This window comes from Neurospora tetrasperma, assembly GCF_000213175.1.
Source record: "Neurospora tetrasperma FGSC 2508 unplaced genomic scaffold NEUTE1scaffold_81, whole genome shotgun sequence".
Classification (NCBI taxonomy): Eukaryota; Fungi; Ascomycota; class Sordariomycetes; order Sordariales; family Sordariaceae; genus Neurospora; species Neurospora tetrasperma.
Genome location: NW_009799179.1, coordinates 2,002,198 through 2,022,704, shown reverse-complemented (window position 1 = coordinate 2,022,704; position 20,507 = coordinate 2,002,198). Strand labels below are relative to the sequence as shown.

The following is a 20,507-nucleotide window of genomic DNA, read 5'->3' as shown; positions in this document are numbered from 1 at the left end:
GATGACGGTTCTGGAAGTGGCTGAGGGGGAAGGGGGAAGCGGGACATAAAGCATGTGGAAGGCTTGAACCGGGTTAAAACAAGAAACTAGGGTACTGAAAAAACAAAAAGCGTCAAAATAGGGAGAAAACTGATCATATAGCCATCAGATTGTAGACGGATGGAAATGATAGACGGCACAAAAAAAATATGAAAATTGAACAACATGATAATCCCGCTCGCAATGATGTGACGTGAGACTTATCTAATACAATGGTGACCCTCTAGTATTCCAGTGTTTCTTTACTTGCACTGCTTTAAGGAAAAGCAGAACTCTGAATGTCTTTCCGACCGCTTGATCGAGCTGTTACCAGAGGAGCAACACGCATAGAGCAGACGTTAAACGGGCATGCAGAGACCGGAATGAAACAGGCCAATCCAGGGGCGAGTCCTCGGCAACCAACCGAAGGGAAGCTGCTAGGACTCAGTCATGCAGGTACCTAGCGAGAGGCAAAAAGAGCGGCGAGTGGGCGACAGGAAGTATTCGACATGATTACATGAGAGTAGGCACGTACTGGCGCCAGTCAGTGGAGGAGATGCCGCAAGTAATTCCGCGACTGGGTCAGAATTGACGATCTTGAGGCGTGTTGTTGTGAGTTGAGAGAAGGGGGTCGGCAAAATGCGTGAGGGTCTCCTTGAGATGGGTCGCGACCTCCGCCTGCACTTTTCGCACCCAAGCTGCATCCGGCTTCAGTTATGTTCCTCCCTCTGCCACCATCCTGCATAGTAGGCTCGACTGATAATCGCAATTTTCTAAATTCTTGACAGCAGCTTCCCACGCCATGGCCACGATGTCGAGAGCAAGCGCGCCTACCCCGCCACTGGCCGGCAACCCAAATCAGCCCAGGGGCACCTCAATACATGACCGCAGCCCTCTCCGAAGCCACCTTATCCAAAAAACACCAACCATCGATATTGTTCTCCGCCGCAGGTCACCGCGCCGGCTTTCTTTTTGGCAGCATCTTCAGCATAGCAGCTGTTACGATCGTCAACTATCGCTATACACTCGTTATCAGTATCACGACCATCGAAATCACGACCATATCCCGCACTTGCGACGATTCGGCGTGCAACGGCACCGCTATTGCTCATATCTGTTGTCGCTTTGGAATTGAGAGCAGCCAAAGTATGTACAGGATCCCTAATACCTCCTCCCTTGCTGGCTGTCGTAGCTGTTGAAGAATTCACTGAATGTGGAAGCTAATAACCCTGTTGCTACAGCCACCCAGACCTGCCCCCTAAGTGCCCCGTCGCGTGTTTTTTTTCTTTGCTTTGAGCCTCCAAGAACACTACTCCGATCACTCGCCAGTAGCTGCCCCAAATGGCAGGCCACAACTTCAAGCAGCTCGTCTTCGAGCAGTTTTTCCCAGACAGCGTCCCCCTCCCAGAGCCTGAGCCTACCGCGACCACCTCGCCAGTACCTCCAGCCCTGGCGAGCAACACAGAGCAGCCCGAGGACGAAGTCAAGGCTCCGGAGCCGGTCCCATCGTAGGCCGATGAGGTTGAGGAAGAACTTGGCCAAGAACAACCACCACCGGCAGCGGTACCGGAACCAGCTGCTGAAGATGACATTGAGGACCCCGCTGAGAAAGAGGACGTACAAGTCACTACAATCCCGCTACCAGGGGAGGTAACACCCGCTGCTGCGGATGTGGCACCTCCAGAGTCAGACTTCCCGGAGCTGGAGTCGCCAGGGTCGGAGCTGGAAGACTATGAACAGGAGACCGGTTACGAGTCTTGTACACAGGGTCAGAGCTCTAGTGACAATGACAACAGGCTTAGCACAATACCTGAAGAGCCGTCTGAGTCAGAGGGTTCCCACGACAACTTTCTACCAGTTGATCCAAGGGAAGAAGACCACACTGATGTACAATTAACTGATTTGCGCGGAGAACCACCACAAATGGTTCTGGAGGGCCCTACTACTCCCGAAATGTCTACCGACTTTAGTCCAGCTCAGCTTCACCCTGAAAGCTTCCCGCCCTTATATTTCAATCCAGACAGAACTACAGTTTCCGGTAAGTAATGACATCCTCTCCAAGTCACATATCAGCTGACTAGGTTGCTTGACAAGGCACGCCCGGTGGTATAGCGCCATCGTCTGCTGGTGAGGGACAGTCGGTCAAACCAGAAAGTCATGGACCCGCCGTCCCGGAATTTGCGCAAGAGGATCCAGCGAATGACAACAGCGAAGACAACGGGTACATTTTCATCGGCAACGATGGTTAGTATCTCAATGCTGACGGCAACTGGAGCAGTCTGGGAGATGGTGAACGGCAGAATATCGATGCCTGGGCAAGAGGAGAAGCTGAACTGACAACCCGTGTTGAGCCCGATAATGAAGGTATGTACCGAAACATGCATGACCAGCAATTCTGAAGATATTGAGGCTGACGTTTGTAAAGCACCTGCAGCCGGGTCCTCGGATATTCCCGAGTTATGTAATGTTCTACGTCCACCTCGATTATTGAACTCCTCGGACGATAATTCGTCGGATACATCAGAGGTTGCTGAAGGCCAGTCGCAACACGAATCCCTGGACGCGTTTCAAAGACGGTTACAAGACGAGTCCCGGGGACTTCCAGAGCCCCCTATGGGTACGATGGCCTCTATGTTCGATTATGCTCCTTTTTCCGAGACTGCTTCCAACGCACCTGCTTTTCAAGACACTCCGCCCAACGATTTGCCCGGCGATAGAATCGCAGAACCGACGGATGCTGCCTCATCTTCGGATGGCACTCTCTTCGATGCCGAGACCACCCCGCTGGCCACCCCGCTGCACAATGGTAACGGCGTTATTCCCACATTAACTAGCTCATTCGACAAAGGCACGTTCTTTGAAAACCTGTCGAGAGTTTTCAAAAAGGGAAGAAAACGAGCAGAGAAACTTCGTGAGCGGATCACGTTGCTTGAAACTGGGACTGGCGGTGCTGTTTCAACGTCAATTGATGAACAGAAGAACAAGGACCACGTTCAACACATGGCTGAAAAGAGAAGCCGCCATAACAGTATCATGATCAAATTATTAAAAGAAGGATACAATGTTCCAATACCGTGGGATGCACTCGAAGAGCCGCAAAATGAAGAAGAAGATATCAGCAGCTCCGCGGGACCTCTCATGAAGCAAGCACAAGCGGGAGTCTCTCCACCGCAAAACATCTCTGAAGCTGGCAAAGAGGAATCACTTGAATCTGGAAGAGCCTTGGACAAATTACTCGACGAAAAACTGGGAGAAGCCAAAAACGCTCAGAAAAAGGTAGCTAAAGGGGAAACGAAGACGGATGGCCCCCAAGTTAACCCGATTGAGCACCAGAAGCCAAAGGTTGCCAAGGAACCGGATAACCCCGAGAAGCCAGAGGTCCTCAAGGCAAGGGGCGATCAAGCTCCGGAGTACAATTCCCTCGCAGAAGAAAGGCGTAAAGCCGAGCAGGAAGATGCGGACCGCAAACCAGCAGAGCAAACTGTCAAGGGTGAGGAAGAGGAAACCGCAAAGAATGACGAGGATGTCAAGCCCAAGACATTGGAGGAGCGGCAAAAATCTGAGCAAGAAGATGCGGAGCGCAAGCTAGCAGAGCAAACTGTTAAGGGCGAGGAAGAGAAAACCGCAAAGAATGACGGGGATGTCAAGCCCAAGACATTGGAGGAGCGGCAAAAATCTGAGCAAGAAGAAGAGGATCGCAAACTAGCACAGCAGATTGCCAAAACCCAACAAGAAGAAGCCGCAAAAGCTTCCGAGGATGCAAAGCGCAGAGAGGCAGAGGAAGCTGACGATCTAGCCAAGTCCACCGAGGCCGAAAAGGACAAAGCCCTCGGAGAGCGGATCAAGGCTGCTGAAGCTGAAATGCTCAAGGAAATTGGACACGCAAGGGCTAAAGTTGCAGAGGCCGAAAGGCTCACAAAGACCGAAAAAAACAAGGTCAAAACGGCCAATTCTGAGATGTCCATAGCCCGCATAGATGCCGAGGCTCTTGAAGAAAAAAAATGCAAAGCCGCGCAAGAGGGCAAAGCCAAAGATGCTGAAGCGCTTGAAGACAGGAGGCGCAAAGCACTTGAATTGGCCGAAAAAGCTGCACTTGCAGAAAAAGAAGCGTCTGAAAAGGTCAAGGTGTATCAAGAGGCGGAAGACAAAGCCCGTGAAGAGCTCAGACTCCTTGAGCTTGTGAGGCAGGACGCCGTCAAAGCGGAGAAGGCCAAGGCTGCTGAACTTGGGAATTGGAACGTGGCCGTGAACGAAAAGGCAGCTGCAGCCGAAAGAAGAAGGATCGTTCGCGAGGCAGAAGAGGCTACTTCGGCTAAAACAACCGTCGAGAAAACCCCCAAGACTTTTACACCAGGGGGAAAACTCACGTCTATTGCTACATCAAGAGGTGATGCGTCGAGGACAAGAGACAATCACAAATTTGTGCCATTTTTGAAGACTTCGAAAGTTGCTGAAGCAAGAAGCGAAGCCGCCAAAGATGCCGATCGCAAGCACGCAGCGGCCGGAGCTGAGAAGCGCCAGGCACTCGAGGCTGCTGGGGCTGAAAAGCGCAAAGAGATCAAGAAGGGGAATCAGCAGCCGGGCGTTGTGAAAGCTTCCGAAGCGAGCGTCCCCAAGGCTCCTGAAAAAATCATTAAACCCCCTGAAGCCGATATTTCCAAGCCTTCCGAAGCGAACGCTCCCAAGCCTGCTGATCCGGCCATTTCCAAATCTCCTGAAGCGAGTATTCCCACACCTCTAACAGAAGCAGAGAAACAAAGAAACTTTTACGAGGCCATAAGGAGGCGCAGGGAATGGGAAGCTAAACGGGAGGAGGCTAAGAAAAAAGATGAGGAAACACGACGGGAGTGGTTGGAGGAGATAAAGAAGCAAATGCATGCCAACGCCAAACCTGCTTCCACTCAGCAGGCGAAGGTGGAAGAGGCATGGCCCAGTTTGCCCTCTCAATCACAGCAGGTGAAGCCTGAAGCTCTGGGTGCTGCCCCTCCATCAGTCAAACTTCCCCAAATTATCAAGATTGCCCCGCCTAAAGAGAAGTCTCAAAGCTCCGCTAAGGCAAACCCGCAGCAGAAGCCTCAATCGCCTACCCGAAAGCCGCAGCAAGCCTGGTCTCAACCGAAGCCAGATGGCAAGGATCGCGGAAAGACCCAGACTCCGGTACAGGTGAAATCGCAAGAAAAAACTCAAGAGCAGGCTCAAGCTTCGGCTGCGGAAAACACTCAGGGTCAATCTCAGAAGAACATGAAAGGCCCGGCGCCAACGACGCACCCCGTTCCAGCTAAGGAGAAGCCACAGCCTCCAGCTCAGAAGAAGCCACAGCCTCCACCCCAACAGAAGAATCAAGCTCCAGCTCAGCAAAAGCTTCAGGTTCCAGCCGAGGAGAAGCCACAGGATCCACCCCAGCAGAAGAGTCAAGCTCCAGTTAAGAAGCAACCACAGTCCCAAGCACAGAAGAAGTCACAGCAACCACCCCAACGAAAGGATCAAGCTCCAGTTCAGGAAAAGCCTCAAGTTCCAGCTGAGAAGTCGCAGTCTCCAGCTCGGAAGACGCCACAGCATTCATCCCAGCAGAAGAATCAAGGTCCAGCTCAGCAAAAGCTTCAAGTTCCAGCGGAGGAGAATCCACAGCCTTCACCTCAACAAGAGCATCAAGCTCCAGTACAGAAGAAGCCAGCACCTCCAGCTCGTTCAGCCCAACTTACGAAGAGTCCTAAGGCTCCTGCCCAAGTAGAAAAACCGGAACCTTCTGCCTGGAAGAAAAGGATCAACGATTTGAATGCTAAAATCTCTGAAGAAAGTGCTCAAAGAAAGTCTCAACCGCCTCGACCCTCAACTGTATTCAGGGAGAAAAAGAACGAATTGCAGAAGGAGAAAAGCGCAGATCAAGCCCAGGCTAAAGTTCCAACTGACAAGAAGCCTCAACTTAAGCCTCAATCAAGCAAAACAAAGCAAGATGTTGGACCTGAAGCTACTCCAGTTACAAAAATGGACGACAAAAAGGTCGAGGAAACACCATACGTTCCACCACAGCATGAAGAAATGTTTGATGCTAAGGCGCAGGAAGACAAGCTGAAGGCCGAGAAAGTCGAAGCGGAAAGACTTGAGCACGAGAAAGCGGAGCAAGAACGCGTTGCACGAGGGAAGGCCGAAAGGGCAGAGCGCGAAAAGGCTGAGCGTGAGAAAGCTGAAAGTGAGCGGATCGCAGCTGAGGAGGCGCGCAAGAAGGCCGAACAAGAAAAAGCTGAGCGTGAAAAAGCCGAGCGGGAGCGTGTTGAACGTGAGAAGGCGCGCGAGAAGCTTGAGCAGGAACGCATCGCACGCGAGAAAGCTGAACTCGAGAAAGCTGAACGTGAGCGGATTGCAGCTGAGGAAGGGCGCAAGAAAGCTGAGCAAGAAAAAGCCGAACATGGGCGAGTTGAACGTGAGAAGGCTGAGCTTGAGAAGGCCGAACAGGAAAAGGCTGAGCGCGAAAGGGCTGATCGTGAGAGAGCTAAGCTAGAAAAAGCTGAGCAGGAGCGTATATCACGAGAAAAGGCTGAACATGAGAAAGCTGAGCGTGACAAGGCCGAGCAGGAGCGCATCGCCCGTGAACAGGCCGAATGTAAGCAGGCCGAGCAGGAGCGGGTCGCACGCGAGAAAGCCGAACGTGAAAAAAGTGAGCGCGAAAAGATCCAACAAGACCGGCTTGCAACCGAGAAGGCCGAACGTGAAAAGTCCCAACGTGAAAGACTTGATCGCGCGAGAATTGAAAAAGAACGGCTTGCGCACGAGAGGGCTGAACACAAGAAAGCCGAGCGCGAGAAAGCCGAGCATGAGGAAGCTAAGCGCCAGGTATTCGAACGTGAATTAGGCAATCGTCAAAGGCTTGCTCGCGAGACGGCAGAGCGTGAAGAAGCCGAACGCGAGAGATTGATGCACGAAAAATTCAAGGCTGAAGAATTCGAGCGGCACAACCTCGCGGCCCAAAGGATCGCACGTGAAATGGCCGAATATGAAAGGGTTAAAGAACGTGGACCCGAGGATAAGTATGTGGAAGCTGAAAAACCCAAGCCAGTTCTCCAGAGTGGAACTACAAACCCGGTGGTCAAGGAAAAGGAGGAGAGAACCCGTGCTGGCCAGCCAATTTTCAATCTTGATGGCTCGGAACCAAAGCACAAGGATAAAATGCTCCAAATTTGCTTGAACTTGAAAGCAAAGAGGCTCGAGTTGATTGAAAGCGCCGAGGAGTATGGTGAAGTAGCGAAGCGCCAGAACGAGAAGATGGAGGAACTTGTCCATCTGAGGGATCGCAATCTCATGATCAGAGAGCAAGAGCTTCAGAAGATAAAGATTATTGATGATCAACTGGAGAAGGAAGTTCGCGCTATACGTAGAGTAATCGCAGAAGAGCGACGAAAAATGGAAGCGAAGGAGCGGATGCTTGATGCGGTGCAGGCGGAAGTGAAGGCTGAAAAACCTCTTGACTGGGTTCCATTCATTGTGTCCTCGGCCCAACCCAACCTGAACCGGGAGCAAGGACATGAAAGGGGAAGGGAAAGGGAGCGCCGCTCTGCGGTGGGCTTGAGCAGTCAAATTCCAGGAGTTCATGAGGTATGTCTTGTCCAGCCATCGGATATCGTGGGTATTACTAACGCATGAGGTAGAATCATGGCGAGGAAGACCCGCCGGAGGGACATCCGGCTTGGGGACGTGTACCCGAGCAGGACCAGTATCCTTCAGTTGACGCTCCGTCTTGGAATTCGAGTCCTTTTAACGAATCCGAAAATTCAGCACCAGAACAGGAGCAGTCAGGAGGACTTAGAAACCCGCTACTCGAACCACCAAGGTCACCTCGAGTCCCTCAGATAGCTGTGATTCATCCTACAGAAGACTACAATGCATCTCAGGTATCAAGGCTACCCGCAGAGTTTCAAAGCACGATCCCAGGCCAGACTCACCCGCAGAACTTCGGAAACCAACCCCCAGAAACCGGCTTCGCGGGCGTGTTCTGCGAGCATTGCCACTGGGTATTCGAAAAGCTGCGTAAGCTTTTGCACCTCAAGTCTCTGCGTTAAATACATACTGACCATGTACTACAGGTTGTTCCTGCACCAGGGGGTCACTCAGCCGAGCTCGTCCCCTTCTCTGCCAATGGTGCGGATGGGAACACGGCTTCCTCTATTGTCCTACTCATCATCTTAGCTTTTGGGACCATACCTCTGTGCCTGTTCAACCTCCTGCTGAACTGACTCGGGTCTCGCACCAAACATCACCATATCAAAGTGGCTACCAAGGACAAACATACGTGCGCCAACCGCAGTGGAATGCGCCTCCACCACATTTAAACGCACCACAGCAAGGCTCGCATGAATTCCAACCACAATTCAACCCATCCCAAGGATCTTCGATGTCGCCACGGGAACCTGTATGGGTGCACAATGATGCAGTTCCTGGACAACATCTACAAGGGCCGTATCCTCAACCAAACTATCATCGACAACTTTACGACCCTCGCAACCCAAGCAGGTCACAAAATGAGCCGTATCCGTCAGGTTCTAATCCCCCAAAGGGTCCAAGGGCCGAGAGGCTTTCGAGGCCCAGAAGGACGAGCAGTTCACACAGTGGCCCGAATCAGCCAGGGCTGGGGCCACGCCTTTTGAGTCCAAACCAAAAGAAGTTGTTGGATTCGTTCAAGGGAGATGGTGATCGTGGAGAACAAGTCCCTTCGCAGGCTCCTGTTGCGGAAGGGAATATCGTAACAAGCTCGACGCTTCCGAGTCTCCAGGAGGAGACCAAGTCCGCAGGAAGCGGTCGTCAAAGGGAACACCACAACTCAAGGTGAAGCTGCCGGTCAAGATGAAGCTGCTTTTCAGGGTGCTGCCACTCAAGGTTAGCTTTTATCGGCCTTCAATATCCACCAGAGGGACAGCTAGAACGAATTGCTCGATATGCTGCCTTTTGACAGCGGTCTTTGGACCACACCATATGGACGGAAAATGGGCGGGAGAGGTATTATGGTTATGGCTGTTGATTGTTTATGCATAACTTGTGACATCATTTTTCTATTTTTGTTTTGTTTGGCAGTGTTGGAAGGGGAGATCAAAGCACTGTTGAGCGTAGCGTATACCCCGTTATCATCATTCAGCATCAGCGAATAGTTTGAAGTTTTAGCATTTGGTTATACAGATTGAGGATGAACTACAAGTTGGCGAGATAGCAATTGATTGAGTACAAACCCAAAATATGGATATATGATGTGCACATGTTTTGGGTACCTGAGCACGATATTAATGCGGGATACGAGTTCCGTGGTGTTATGCCATTTGCACGCAGTTATACACTACATAACAAGCGAGCGGACGACTTAGATGTGACGCTATCACCACCCCCTACTCTCTCCGCAGAGCCCTCGTTAGCTCAGTAACTGAATCGCTTCGCTTGTCCACTAGGTTACCAATTTCGGCGTGCTCCCCCCCTCCCGAAACAACCAAACAGCCAGCAGGGGGTCTAAAAAAAACAGAGACTTGGTGGTGGCCGGGGCAAACTCGGTTGTTTACGGTACTGCACTGCGATGCGATGCGGGAGGGTAAATATATCTCGAACTGCCTTACTTGTTCCTTTCTTTCTTTCTTTCAACTTGCGGGCGTGCGTGACGGTGCAGCCAGATGGATAAATAGCAATCTCGTACATAAAAGGGGATATTCTTCCCTTATTTTGGCGGAATAGCATGGCATGGCATGGCGTGAGCGTTTTTGGCCTGCGTGCGGTGCTCCTCCGTCTTCTTTGTTCGGGCCGGAGCGGACTGCGGAGGTCGGCATGAAGACCTAGGTAGGTATGGGAGGTGCAGATTTGTATGTCCGGGGCAGTGGTTCCAAGTTCAAAATATGCCATGCATGGGCGCTGAAATTCAGGGCAGCTACAGGGCAGCTACAGGGCAGCTACAGGGCTGTTTTTCCGTTGGGGCGGGAAGAGCGAGATGTTCGCGACTTCCCTTGTCAAGTGCCCGGCTCGGGACAACTCGTTCAAACAGCGTCCAAAACCGTAAATCAATTTGAGATTTCGAGGATGAGCTAGTTTACTCGTTTACGCACTGATCACTGGTATTTGTATGCCATGGGGCCTAATGAATGTTGGCTTTTCTATCGAGTGTCCTCGCTAGGTTTTGCAGCTTCCGAGGGGATGGCGCTGCGTTGGCCACATTCACTTGCAGGTCGCAGCGCCATCGGCAAGCACTGGGTGGAATCCCGGCAGACCGGTAACCCGGGCTCGACCGACCGGACCTCAAGGGGCGCATATTATTAGGATGGCCATTCGCAATAAACAAAAACCATAACTTCACAGGTAGTCACCAAAAAACATGGGCATCTTTACTGCAGTATCTCTACATACCTGCGGAGCTGTGGCCTGTTGCTCCGTTCGACTGGGCGTGAGGTTCACAGACCACCAAGCCTAGGTGCCCAGCCCGGCATGCAGAGCGCATCAAAGTCCAATTTACCGGACTTCCTGTTGACTTCGGACGACTTTGGGTCATACATAATCTGCGATCAAACCTGCGAGGTACCAGTGAAGGGCGGACTTCCGATGGATGATAATTTTTTTTTTCGTGCCGTGGTGGAAAATCTGAAATATAAATTCTAGCGCTTTAGACTCAAGCTTCTCTTCAACTCTTCGCTTTATTTCCGCGATATTCCTGATTTCAGAATCCTGACAGCCACGTTTGAGGACAACTAACCTCCAGCATCGACATATCCGAATAATTCTTTGAACCTCCATATCTCCTCGAGCTTGACACCCATAACCATTCTTCTCCTTTCCCGCACCTCTTCCAGCGAGACTCCCGGACAACTCGACACCAGAATTCACCTCGACCAAGTCAACACCAGCAAGCAACACCGCACACCGATTTATACCCTCTCACAGTCCGACATTCGCCCTCTCTCAACTACCCAGCCGGTAGAATCCGAGTCACTGTGTCGATTATCAACATCCATTACTCAAGATGTCACACTCTCTCCTCTTCAAGGACTTGTTCGAGCGCAAGCACGAGGGTCAGCCCCATTACATCCGAAAATGGAGTATCAAGTAAGTTGCCGTCACCACAGCCTATTTGAATACCTAGGCTTTGCTAACTCTACCGTACCTACTTAGGAACGCAAAGCCAACCGGGCTAACAGATGCCCAACGTGCCATTGCCGCCCCACCAAATGGAGGCAAGCCTGCCGCGCCCGTCTACGCCTTCTTCGACATCTCCAAGTATAGACCAGATTGGCAGCCCGAGGTCATTCAGATCGTCGAACGACCAGAGCTCAACACCCAGTACGCCCAGCTCGACAATGGGTTTTGGTACCTGCTGGAGGAAGACGGCGGGTATATGCATATGACGGACAGGGAGTTCAAGGACTTCCTTGCCTGGAAGATGGACCGGGACCAGCGAGAGGAGGACGACGAGACGGAGGAAGAATCGGATGATCACGATGAACTCCTTGCTGAGTTTGATGCGGCAGACGAAGTTCCTGATCCGTCGCTGGAAATGCTTAACTCGGAGATTGAAGAAATCGAGTCGGAAATGGAGAAAATCGACTCTGAGCTCGGGGAATCCAAGTAGGAGAGGACGAAGATGGGAATTCCCAACTGAGCGAGAAGGAGAACGAGGTCAAGGCCCGCTGTTGGCGCAAGACCGAAACACTCGTTGACGAGTTTGCACGATTGGATACCTGGACGAGCTGGCGGACATAGAGTTGTGTCGGGTGCCGAAGATAACGGTTACTACACTGAGGGAGCGTTGTTTTGGTTATACCCGTGGAACTATGAGTTTCTGGGGTAGTTTCATGATGGATGGAGTTTAATGGGTTGGACATAAGTTTTCTTTCTGCATTCAAAACCATAGATACCTATCCAGCGAAGTACTTGCATTTACTTTTAATTCCTACGTTCGTTTCACTGTGCCATTCCTGATCTCTGGACCCTTTCCTGTTCGTGAATATCTTCCCCTTCAACTCCAATACGGGGTGTCTAGCAGCCTGGCATGTGCTATGCGTCAATCTCTCCCGTCCACATCCAATCATCATGTTATGAGCACCAACAGCGTTCTTTACGCTTCCAGCTATCTCGTCGGCTACCTGACAAGTGAAGGGCAAAGTATTACCAAGCCGACTGACCCGGAGAACCTGAACAAACAGACGAGGGCCAACCGGGTATTACCACAGCAACGAGGCACATCTCCACATCTCAAGATTCTGGGACCTTGACAGTTGTCGGAGTGATTACCACCGCCAGAAACCTCCTATTGCCGCTAAAATGCTAGCTGTTCAGGTCCCCCTCGGGGGGTTTTTACCAGGCTAGTGTCAATTACTTCGTTGGCCCTTCGCATCTTCCCTGGTTATGACAATTTTGAAGATCTAGACTCTTTCTTTGCGTAACTTCAACAATTCAAGTTCCCCGGAACAACACCTCTTCTACTAGCAGGTACCGAACGAGCATCCGTCTTCTGTATCCAAATATATCAGAAGAGCATTCATTAGGTATCTTCAACATGACATTGCCTAAAGGTACAGACAAATAACAACTCCAACTGCCCTGTTGTGATCACTAACGATCTTGCAGACACTCCCCTAGTCGACAAGGCCGCCATGCCTACGACCCCCGATGAAGTACTCCCAACGGAAGAAAAGGAAGAATGCGCTACCATCTCTCCTCAAGACAAGCATACCCTCTGTATTTCTGATGTCGTCAAAAGCACCAAGCGTCTGAACATCCATGACGAGAAAGATGCGGCCACACCTGCCAACATCGACATTCCCGAATGCCGACATGACGACAAAGCTTTGATGTCAGACAGCAAACCGGTTGGTATACAGCAAAGTGAGACTGCTAGCTCTTTTTACATTGCACCTGCAGAAGAAGTGTAAGTGCACCATACCTTATGAAACCCCTTACTGCTTGGTTAGAAGTTCCTCCCTCTAACCTCGTTGTCCCGAGTAGTCTTCCACAACCACACCTGTCTACCACCTCATCCACCAAGTCATCGACCAAGATAGAGGTAGCCAACGAGTCAAACACCACGGCTCTAACAAGCACTGAACCCGTTCCCACAATCTATCCTCCGCGCCGACCCAACATTTTCAACAAACGCGCTCCTCGGCGCAACGTTCGTTGGCGCCCAGAGGTGCTTGCGTCTTTGGCACCCCACGCAACTGAGGACGTTGCGAAGGACGGGGACGGGCTTACGCTAGAAGAACTTCAAGAGTTCCAGTCGGAGAACAGGGAGGTAATGGAGAAAAAGACGGCGAAATTTCTTGGCATGGTGAGCCAGTATTCCTGGCGGCCCCGTGTCGTGGAGGATTTGGGCGAGGCTTTTGCGCTTGACGATTAGCGGTTTAGTCCGTACATGTAACGGCTGCCAGTGGGGGCGAGTCTAAGGAAAGGAGTAGGAGGCGGCTTAGTCACGGAAGGTCACTTGAAAAGGACAGCGAGGATCGGATGGGTACAGTAATGGAATAAGGGTTGCTTGATGATCAAGTCTCCGGGAAACGGCTAATTCAGCAAATCAAGGGTTTCGGCGGTTGGCGAAGGTGTGCGGGACGTCACTTGCGAGGTACTATGTCAATTTTTATGGAGTTCTTCTTGCATCTGATCAACTAGTATGTAGTCCCTCATACGCATACCTTGAATTGACCTACCTACTCCATGTCTGTTCCCATCTCAATCCAATCAGCCTCTGGTTTTCTTTGGCCGTGATCTCATTGTACGAGACAGAAAATGGCATCTGGCGGATGGACACAAGATGGGGGAAGTCGCAGATGAACGAAGAACAGGAAGGAGCTATCAACGCATACTTACCTACATGGATAAAATACTCACGGGCCCACTTCCGCGGCTTTTTCCTGAAGATCGATCGGACTTCGAGTTTACCAACTCTGATACCACTCGTGGTGCAATACAGCCTCCCCTGTCATCCAGTAACTTATTCTTTACTATGTTTTCTCTACTTGTTACCCCCTCGCTCCCTTTGTTCATTATTGTGATAATATATTGGTCTTTGACCACTTCCACCGAGAAGACGCATTTGACAACAAAGGGCACAAGAACAATGGACATTGTGTCATCACTTAACTATGTCGCTTCAGTGGCATCAGGGAACTAGGCTGAGCAGGATCCGAGTTTAATCTACAAGCCAGTTGCCTCAGCGATACCACATGAAGAGCGCCAGTCGATAGACTGATGTGCGACAGCTGGGGTCAGCTGCAACCATAATGTTCGCGACAGAGGATCTTGGCGACAGACTAACAGGAAGGGAGTCGGGCGGCTGGATGTGAACAGAACTGAACTCGCTGGGTTGAACGAACTAGAATTTCCGACAGTCGCTTTCAAGGTTTGAACAGAGAAGATTGGGCGACCGACGGCAGCGGGCTGTACCTTGAGTATCAGGGTTGTTCATGGCTGTTCATCATCCTTAAGACTGTTCACCATGTGCATCCCGTCTTCAGGGCTGTTCACCTCCGGATTTGAACAGATGGCTAGTTCACCGTCACAGGTTTACTTTTCTGAACTGTCCAAAAGACCAGTAAATAATTTCTTTGTGCGCCTATTTTTTGTTGCTCTGCACCAAGCGCAATCATCGACACCCTTCCTTCATCCACCCACATTAGTGTCTCAATCATGACATCCCCGGCTGTTCTCAACTCGGACGGCGAGGTTCCAGCCAGTTCTGGCCTCCTAGCCGCTGCCGAAGAAGCTCCAGTAAGAGCGGATACCCATAAGCTCAGCGTGGGAGCTCAAGCTAACGAAGAAAATAAGGCAATTCTTGTCAACCATGACAAACTCGTACAACTATCTACCCATAACGAGCATGATATGGCAGCAGACGGCTCATCCACCGACAGACTGGCAAACGATGTCGCTGGCTTCCATTTCAGTAACGGGGCTGGTACGGAAAGGTGAGACGTTCGGAAGAGCCGCTTGCTGATGTAAACCCCCACCATATGCTAACCCATACCGTCGTGTCTAGCACCGTCGTCGAGGATCCGTCCCCTTGCACCGAAAGGTCTCCAGCCAAGAACCGATCCGGCACTCTAGGCACCCATGCCAGCAGTCCCCAAACGCCGAGTGACATCTCGAACTCGGCTCTGTCTCAGCGTAAAGAGGTCACTCCCAGCCAGACAATGCCAACATCCATCTCCATCACTCGTCACATCAGCCACGTCGAGGGCAACGAACCCGACATAGAACCAACCTCAAAATCCGTTGCAAGCACCGAGCCTGTGGGAATATATTATCCCCCGCGTCGCCCAAACATTTTCAGGGCGCGCGCAAAGCACCTGCGGTTTCCTAAATGTGACCGAAACCCGGTTGCGAGCCATGTCGTCAACAAGTCAGACGACGCCATGAAGGACGATGATGATTCTTCCATCGAGGGTTTGGAGGAGTTCGAGTCCGAGTCGAAACGAAACATGGAGAGAAAGACAAAGCGGTTCATGAGCGTAGTACAGCAATGTGCATGGAGGTCGAGGGTGGAGGATTTGGGAACTGTTCAGGAAATTGAGGAGTAGTGCTGAGGTGGCCGGGCCAGGGACGGGGAAGGACGTACAGGTAGAGCCCAGTCGGGGAAGGAAGGACGAAAGGGAGCTGAAAGGACGGGACCCACGCGAATTTATCGATCATCTTCCAGTTAACCTATCCCGTCTCCTAATTGATGTCCTCAAATCTCTCGAGTAACTCGCTAGTACATCATTCTGTTACTCTTTCTCTTGAGTTCCATGTTCAGAAGCTACCTACTTGAAGCCAGTCTCGGAATCTTCACGAAGATGTAGAGTAGTGCCACCGAAAGGCTTCTGTGGATGCTTTGCCTGACTTGCACTTCTCTGGACAGCTGCACCCAGCCTGGCTGTTCACGTTATTGAACATTGCAACAGGTCAGATTTGGTCGGCTGAATGTGAACAGCGGTAGCAGAGTGTGAGGCACTGAACTCTGAACAGCCATGGCTGAGCAATTGTCGTGGACTGGCTGTTATTCAAATTTCAAGGTTGTTCATGGCTGTTCAGAATCCTCAAGACTGTTCGGACCCGAACAGTTGACAAGTCCAGTTCTGTCGTTTGGTGTTCATCTAATGTCGCACCTAAATCGTCCCATGTCGCCAGGAATTCATCGCCAGTCGCCTCTCGTCCGGAGGAGGATATAAATGTCGAGCCACTCCAACTTCCCCTCTCCAAATTTTCTTCCTCCCCCATCTCACAACGAGGATCTCAATTTGCACCCGCACCTGCACCGACTCTTCTGCACACCTGCACAAAGACTTCGCATCGCTCATCGATCATCCAACCCACATACTCTACCCCTCCTCGACCAACCCCACGACTACCTCACTGTCGACGCTATTGACTGGCATTGTCGCTAAACAAAATTGTAAGTATAGATTCCCACCTCAATGCGCCTCCCAACCCCATCACTCTTGATCTAGTATCCGACTAACCACTTGCGCTGCCGCAGAACTCGATTCAATCAAGACGATTTCAGCATGTTTAGAGCTCTTCAGCACCATCGCGCCCTGGCCCGCGCAAACGAGCAGCAAGAGGCCACTATCGAGACACCCATTCATCACCCATACCAACAGACAGAAGCGCAGCCGTTCCGTCGCGCAACGCTCAGAGACTGCTTTCCACAAGCCAACAAGCCGGCTGACTCCTACAAGCAAGTCGCAATCAACATTCCCATCACCAACAATACCCTCGACAAGGAAATCATGAAGACGAACAACAAGAATACCTCTTCCATTGTCGAAACCTCGAACCTCGGTCAAAATGACCGCGTCGACCCCCTTACCAGCTCCATGTCGCAGCTGAAGATCTCTCCAACTCCCACCAGGCCTAGCGATGGCTACAGAACCAGTTGGTTGACGGCTAGTCCTTTCAGGTAAGCTTGCACTTTATTCTATCTTCAAATTTCAAACTTCCATTGCTAACAATTGCACAGCCCAGCCACGCCAAAGCAATCCATCTGGACCACGGATGCACGGGTCGCACTCCCAACCTACACAACCACGACCGCGCACAACAACCAAGACAACCTCGTCGAGTCCCCGAACCGCAGCGAAAGACACATCAAACAGCATGTGACGCTGGCCAACTCCCAGGGACATGACCGCGCTACGGGTTAGGGGCCCGAGCCGGTCAGAGTCATCAAGAGCCAGGCTTCCGTGCCTGAAGTCAAGAGAACGATCGTGTCAAGCATCCACAGCAAGACCGACAACGAATCCGCAAGCAAGCCGCGGTTGTCACGCCGCGAACAGAGAAAGCTTGAAAGCAGAAAGTGGGCCAGCAATGCCTTGATCGACGGAAAAGGCCGCCTGGATACCAAAATGAACAAGCTCGGGAAGATGAGGAAGAGGTTGCGCCATCGGTGCACCTGGGTGAAGAAGCCCTTCTCGCTCCGCGAGTTTGTTCATAGGGCGGAGCAGCCGATTCCGTCCCTGGTGCTGACGGATCCGGAGGGAGGACGGTACTTCTTGGAGGATCCCAAGAAGTACAAGAACTAGGGGTCGACAGGGTGGGGAAGGAAGGGGGCCAAGAGAGCCAAAGAAGGGATGAGGAAAGTGATGATGGACTCGTAATGTAGGATTATGGAATGAGGATAAGCTGACGATGGTCGTTTGTGTCTGAGTAGGAAACGCTAGGATCATGGGGGGGTGGATGGGAAAAAGGTCGAGAGTTAGTCAAATCATACAAACTCTTTGGCCACATAAGATTTTCTGATACATTGCCATCCGTGAATAAACTCTGAACTACTTGTGATTTGTTACTTTAAACTCTTCATTCTATTGAATGTCGATACTCTATTTTGAAGTGATCATGCCGTGATACTTCGTTCCTTCTCCCGTTTTTGTTAAACTGTGAACACAAGTGACAATTGATGCTTAATTCATCGTCTAATTCCAGAAGATGGTACGTTCGTGATCCATCCTTCAAGAACCAAGAGCTGGTGACTACTTCTGTGACGTCAGGAGCTGCTGCCGGGCTGGCTCTTTGTTGCCTGCCCCGGGGATCCAGGCGGCGAAGCTCCGGCGCCGGCTCCGGCAGCCCCACCCGACGCATCACGTACCTACCTACACTTTCCAACAACGTTGACTCGATGCTTTTTTGTTCTCAATACGACTTTCCGCAAGTAATTAATTCACGATCCAACTTTCGCCACCCGCCATTATCGATCTGAAGAGTTTCGACTTCGCTAGAGTCGCGGCGTGCACTACGGCCGACGCCGGCGCAGCTCATTAAGAGGGGAGCAAAGCTGGCGCGCCTCTACCAGCACATAATATTGAATCCGTGACTACCGACGAGTACCGCAATCCAGACCACAGCGTGGACGCGAAGATGGGAACCGACGAAGCACAAACAACCGAGAACGCAGACAGCCATGATAACATATATACACACATGAAGAAGACCTCCAGCAGGCACATCCTAGCTTGTGCTTCTAACATATCAATCACTGACGAGAAGGATGGCGATACACTAGCTGGGCCCAGAGACTGCCCTGGTGCCGATTATTACAGGCATGAAAGTGCAAGGTAAAGAGTCATCTACACCAAGAACCTCCCAATCAGTGACTATTCACAACATCTAACAAATGGCCATGGCAGTATCTCCACAACAATTATCCCTACAAACTTAGGGCTATCTCAGTCGACCGACATCAGACCCAACACTGCGGACACTAGGTATTTCAGTGAAACCGAAGAGTCGCCCAACGTCACCTTTCCGAAACCGAAGAAGTTCACGATCAGGAATACAGAGGCAGCGTCATTCCTCTACAGCAGTTGCGATGACCAGGCTGCGGGTTAGGAACCCAAGCTGGTCGAAATCGCCGAGAGACCACAAACTGGACTGGAATACGCACGCCTGGACGATGGTCTGTGGTACCACTTGGAGGAAGATGGGAGCCTCAGCGAGATGACCGACCAGGAGTATAGCGACTTCATCAGCTGGAGGGTGAACACACTCATGTCCAACGATGACTCTGTGCCTGATCCAGGAGTCGACGCCTATGCGGTCGATACAGCGTATTATTCTGATGACGGAGACTGGTTCTCCGACGTTTTGAGTGACGAAGACCTGGAGAGATTTACGACAGAGGACATTGATGATCTATATTTCTTGAGAGAGCCTAGCATTGGCGAGGCGAGAGAGACTTGCCCGCGCGATTTACAGCACAAAGAGCGCCAATCGCGCCGGACGAGGAAGAAGGACAACTCCTGGGCCAGCCATAGCCTGGTCGATGAGAACGGCTTCATCGACACTCGCAAAAGGAGACGTCAGGAAGAGGGACGCAGGCTGCGGGGGCAATGCAACTGGTTACGTGTACCTGCTTTGCCAACCCTCAACAACTCATCGGTACCAGATCTGACATTGACGAGCCCAGAAGGAGAGTCTTACTCCTTACACGACCCTTTGGACTATGAATAGACAATGGGAATCTGGTAGTACGCGCATTGGTTTATGGTTGGAGCAAAGGTCATGACAGGAATCGGCACAAGGAAAGGAAACGGGCGCCGGTTGCACGATTCCGGTAACGGTCAGATCAGGTCATCCAGTGCTCTTGAAAGGCCATGGCAAGGAGGATGCGGGAAAGTTGGAGATAGGACACAACTTACAGGAACTCGGGTGATCTTTCGATTGTAAAGGCCGAGCAAGAAGATTTCTAGTTGAGGTACCACGGGGGCAAGTCATACAAGGTGACAAGATCTTCTCTCATTGCTCGTTACTTTTGTGAAAGAAGATAGTTCTATAGCTGGCATCAAGCTACTCAAAGTGGATTAAACGAGCACATTATGGTTCGCTCACTTCTGTTCCCTTCGTCCATGTCGCAGGCTTGCCTTGACTTTAAACAAGATGGGCACTTGACGTGCCCATACGATGCTCTGCATCTATTTGCATTGTACGAATTCGACCTGAACCTGAACAAACAAAAAGAAGTGCAGTCGCTTGGTGAGTAATTAGATGACAACAAGACATCCAGGTTTTGCTACCATTCGTCACCTACGAGTTCCGTTGTGTTGCTTGCTTCAATCCGGCGGCTGAGGCTGCGGCCCGGCAATTGCCCCCCATCGCATTCACTTACTACTTCCTTCCCATCCATGATCCTACACGTTACGTGCGCTTTGAAGGTTCAAATCTCTCCCAGATATGGTTGAACCTTTCTTTTATTATTATTATTATATTATTAAAGAAACACCAATATCGGTCTTCTTACCTTGTCGCCTTTACGATAATCTTCCTCCAACATCCTGATCCCGCGTAATCGATCGCACGACCCATTTCGACGACGTCCCATATCCGACAGCACGCTGGTTATTCACTTCGCCTTCCAAGATCAATACTGTTCCATACGCTAGATTGGAACAAGTGCAGGAGCTGAACGGCGCTTCTGGCCGAGATTAACAACGCCAAAGTCCTCGCGGACACCGACCTCGCCGCGACGAGCGACGAGCGACGTCGAACACAGCACGAACGGCAAGGCG

General features: G+C 51.2%; 5 protein-coding genes across 5 annotated transcripts; all 5 read left to right on the top strand.

The window, feature by feature from the left end:
* Positions 1-1,359: 1,359 nt before the first annotated feature.
* Positions 1,360-8,839, top strand: NEUTE1DRAFT_53219 (uncharacterized protein; the record flags this gene model as incomplete). Its single annotated transcript, XM_009857205.1, has 10 exons — positions 1,360-1,518; positions 1,615-2,056; positions 2,113-2,239; positions 2,297-2,382; positions 2,453-3,501; positions 3,613-5,289; positions 5,386-5,622; positions 5,734-7,608; positions 7,662-8,040; positions 8,097-8,839. The coding sequence occupies 10 exons, from the start codon at positions 1,360-1,362 to the stop codon at positions 8,837-8,839; spliced, it is 6,774 nt and encodes a 2,257-aa protein (XP_009855507.1).
* Positions 8,840-10,996: 2,157 nt separating this feature from the next.
* Positions 10,997-11,602, top strand: NEUTE1DRAFT_104883 (uncharacterized protein; the record flags this gene model as incomplete). The annotated part of the gene is made up of 2 exons (XM_009857204.1): positions 10,997-11,079; positions 11,146-11,602. 2 exons carry the CDS (start codon positions 10,997-10,999, stop codon positions 11,600-11,602), a joined length of 540 nt encoding a protein of 179 aa, XP_009855506.1.
* A 927-nt stretch (positions 11,603-12,529) lies between these two features.
* NEUTE1DRAFT_141776 (uncharacterized protein) lies at positions 12,530-13,369 on the top strand (the record flags this gene model as incomplete). The annotated part of the gene is made up of 3 exons (XM_009857202.1): positions 12,530-12,545; positions 12,601-12,901; positions 12,979-13,369. 3 exons carry the CDS (start codon positions 12,530-12,532, stop codon positions 13,367-13,369), a joined length of 708 nt encoding a protein of 235 aa, XP_009855504.1.
* Positions 13,370-14,655: 1,286 nt separating this feature from the next.
* Positions 14,656-17,528, top strand: NEUTE1DRAFT_141775 (uncharacterized protein; the record flags this gene model as incomplete). The annotated part of the gene is made up of 5 exons (XM_009857201.1): positions 14,656-14,933; positions 15,005-15,541; positions 16,484-16,906; positions 16,967-17,145; positions 17,200-17,528. 5 exons carry the CDS (start codon positions 14,656-14,658, stop codon positions 17,526-17,528), a joined length of 1,746 nt encoding a protein of 581 aa, XP_009855503.1.
* A 1,411-nt stretch (positions 17,529-18,939) lies between these two features.
* On the top strand, positions 18,940-19,452 carry NEUTE1DRAFT_141774 (uncharacterized protein; the record flags this gene model as incomplete). The annotated part of the gene is made up of 1 exon (XM_009857200.1): positions 18,940-19,452. One exon carries the CDS (start codon positions 18,940-18,942, stop codon positions 19,450-19,452), a length of 513 nt encoding a protein of 170 aa, XP_009855502.1.
* Positions 19,453-20,507: the final 1,055 nt, after the last annotated feature.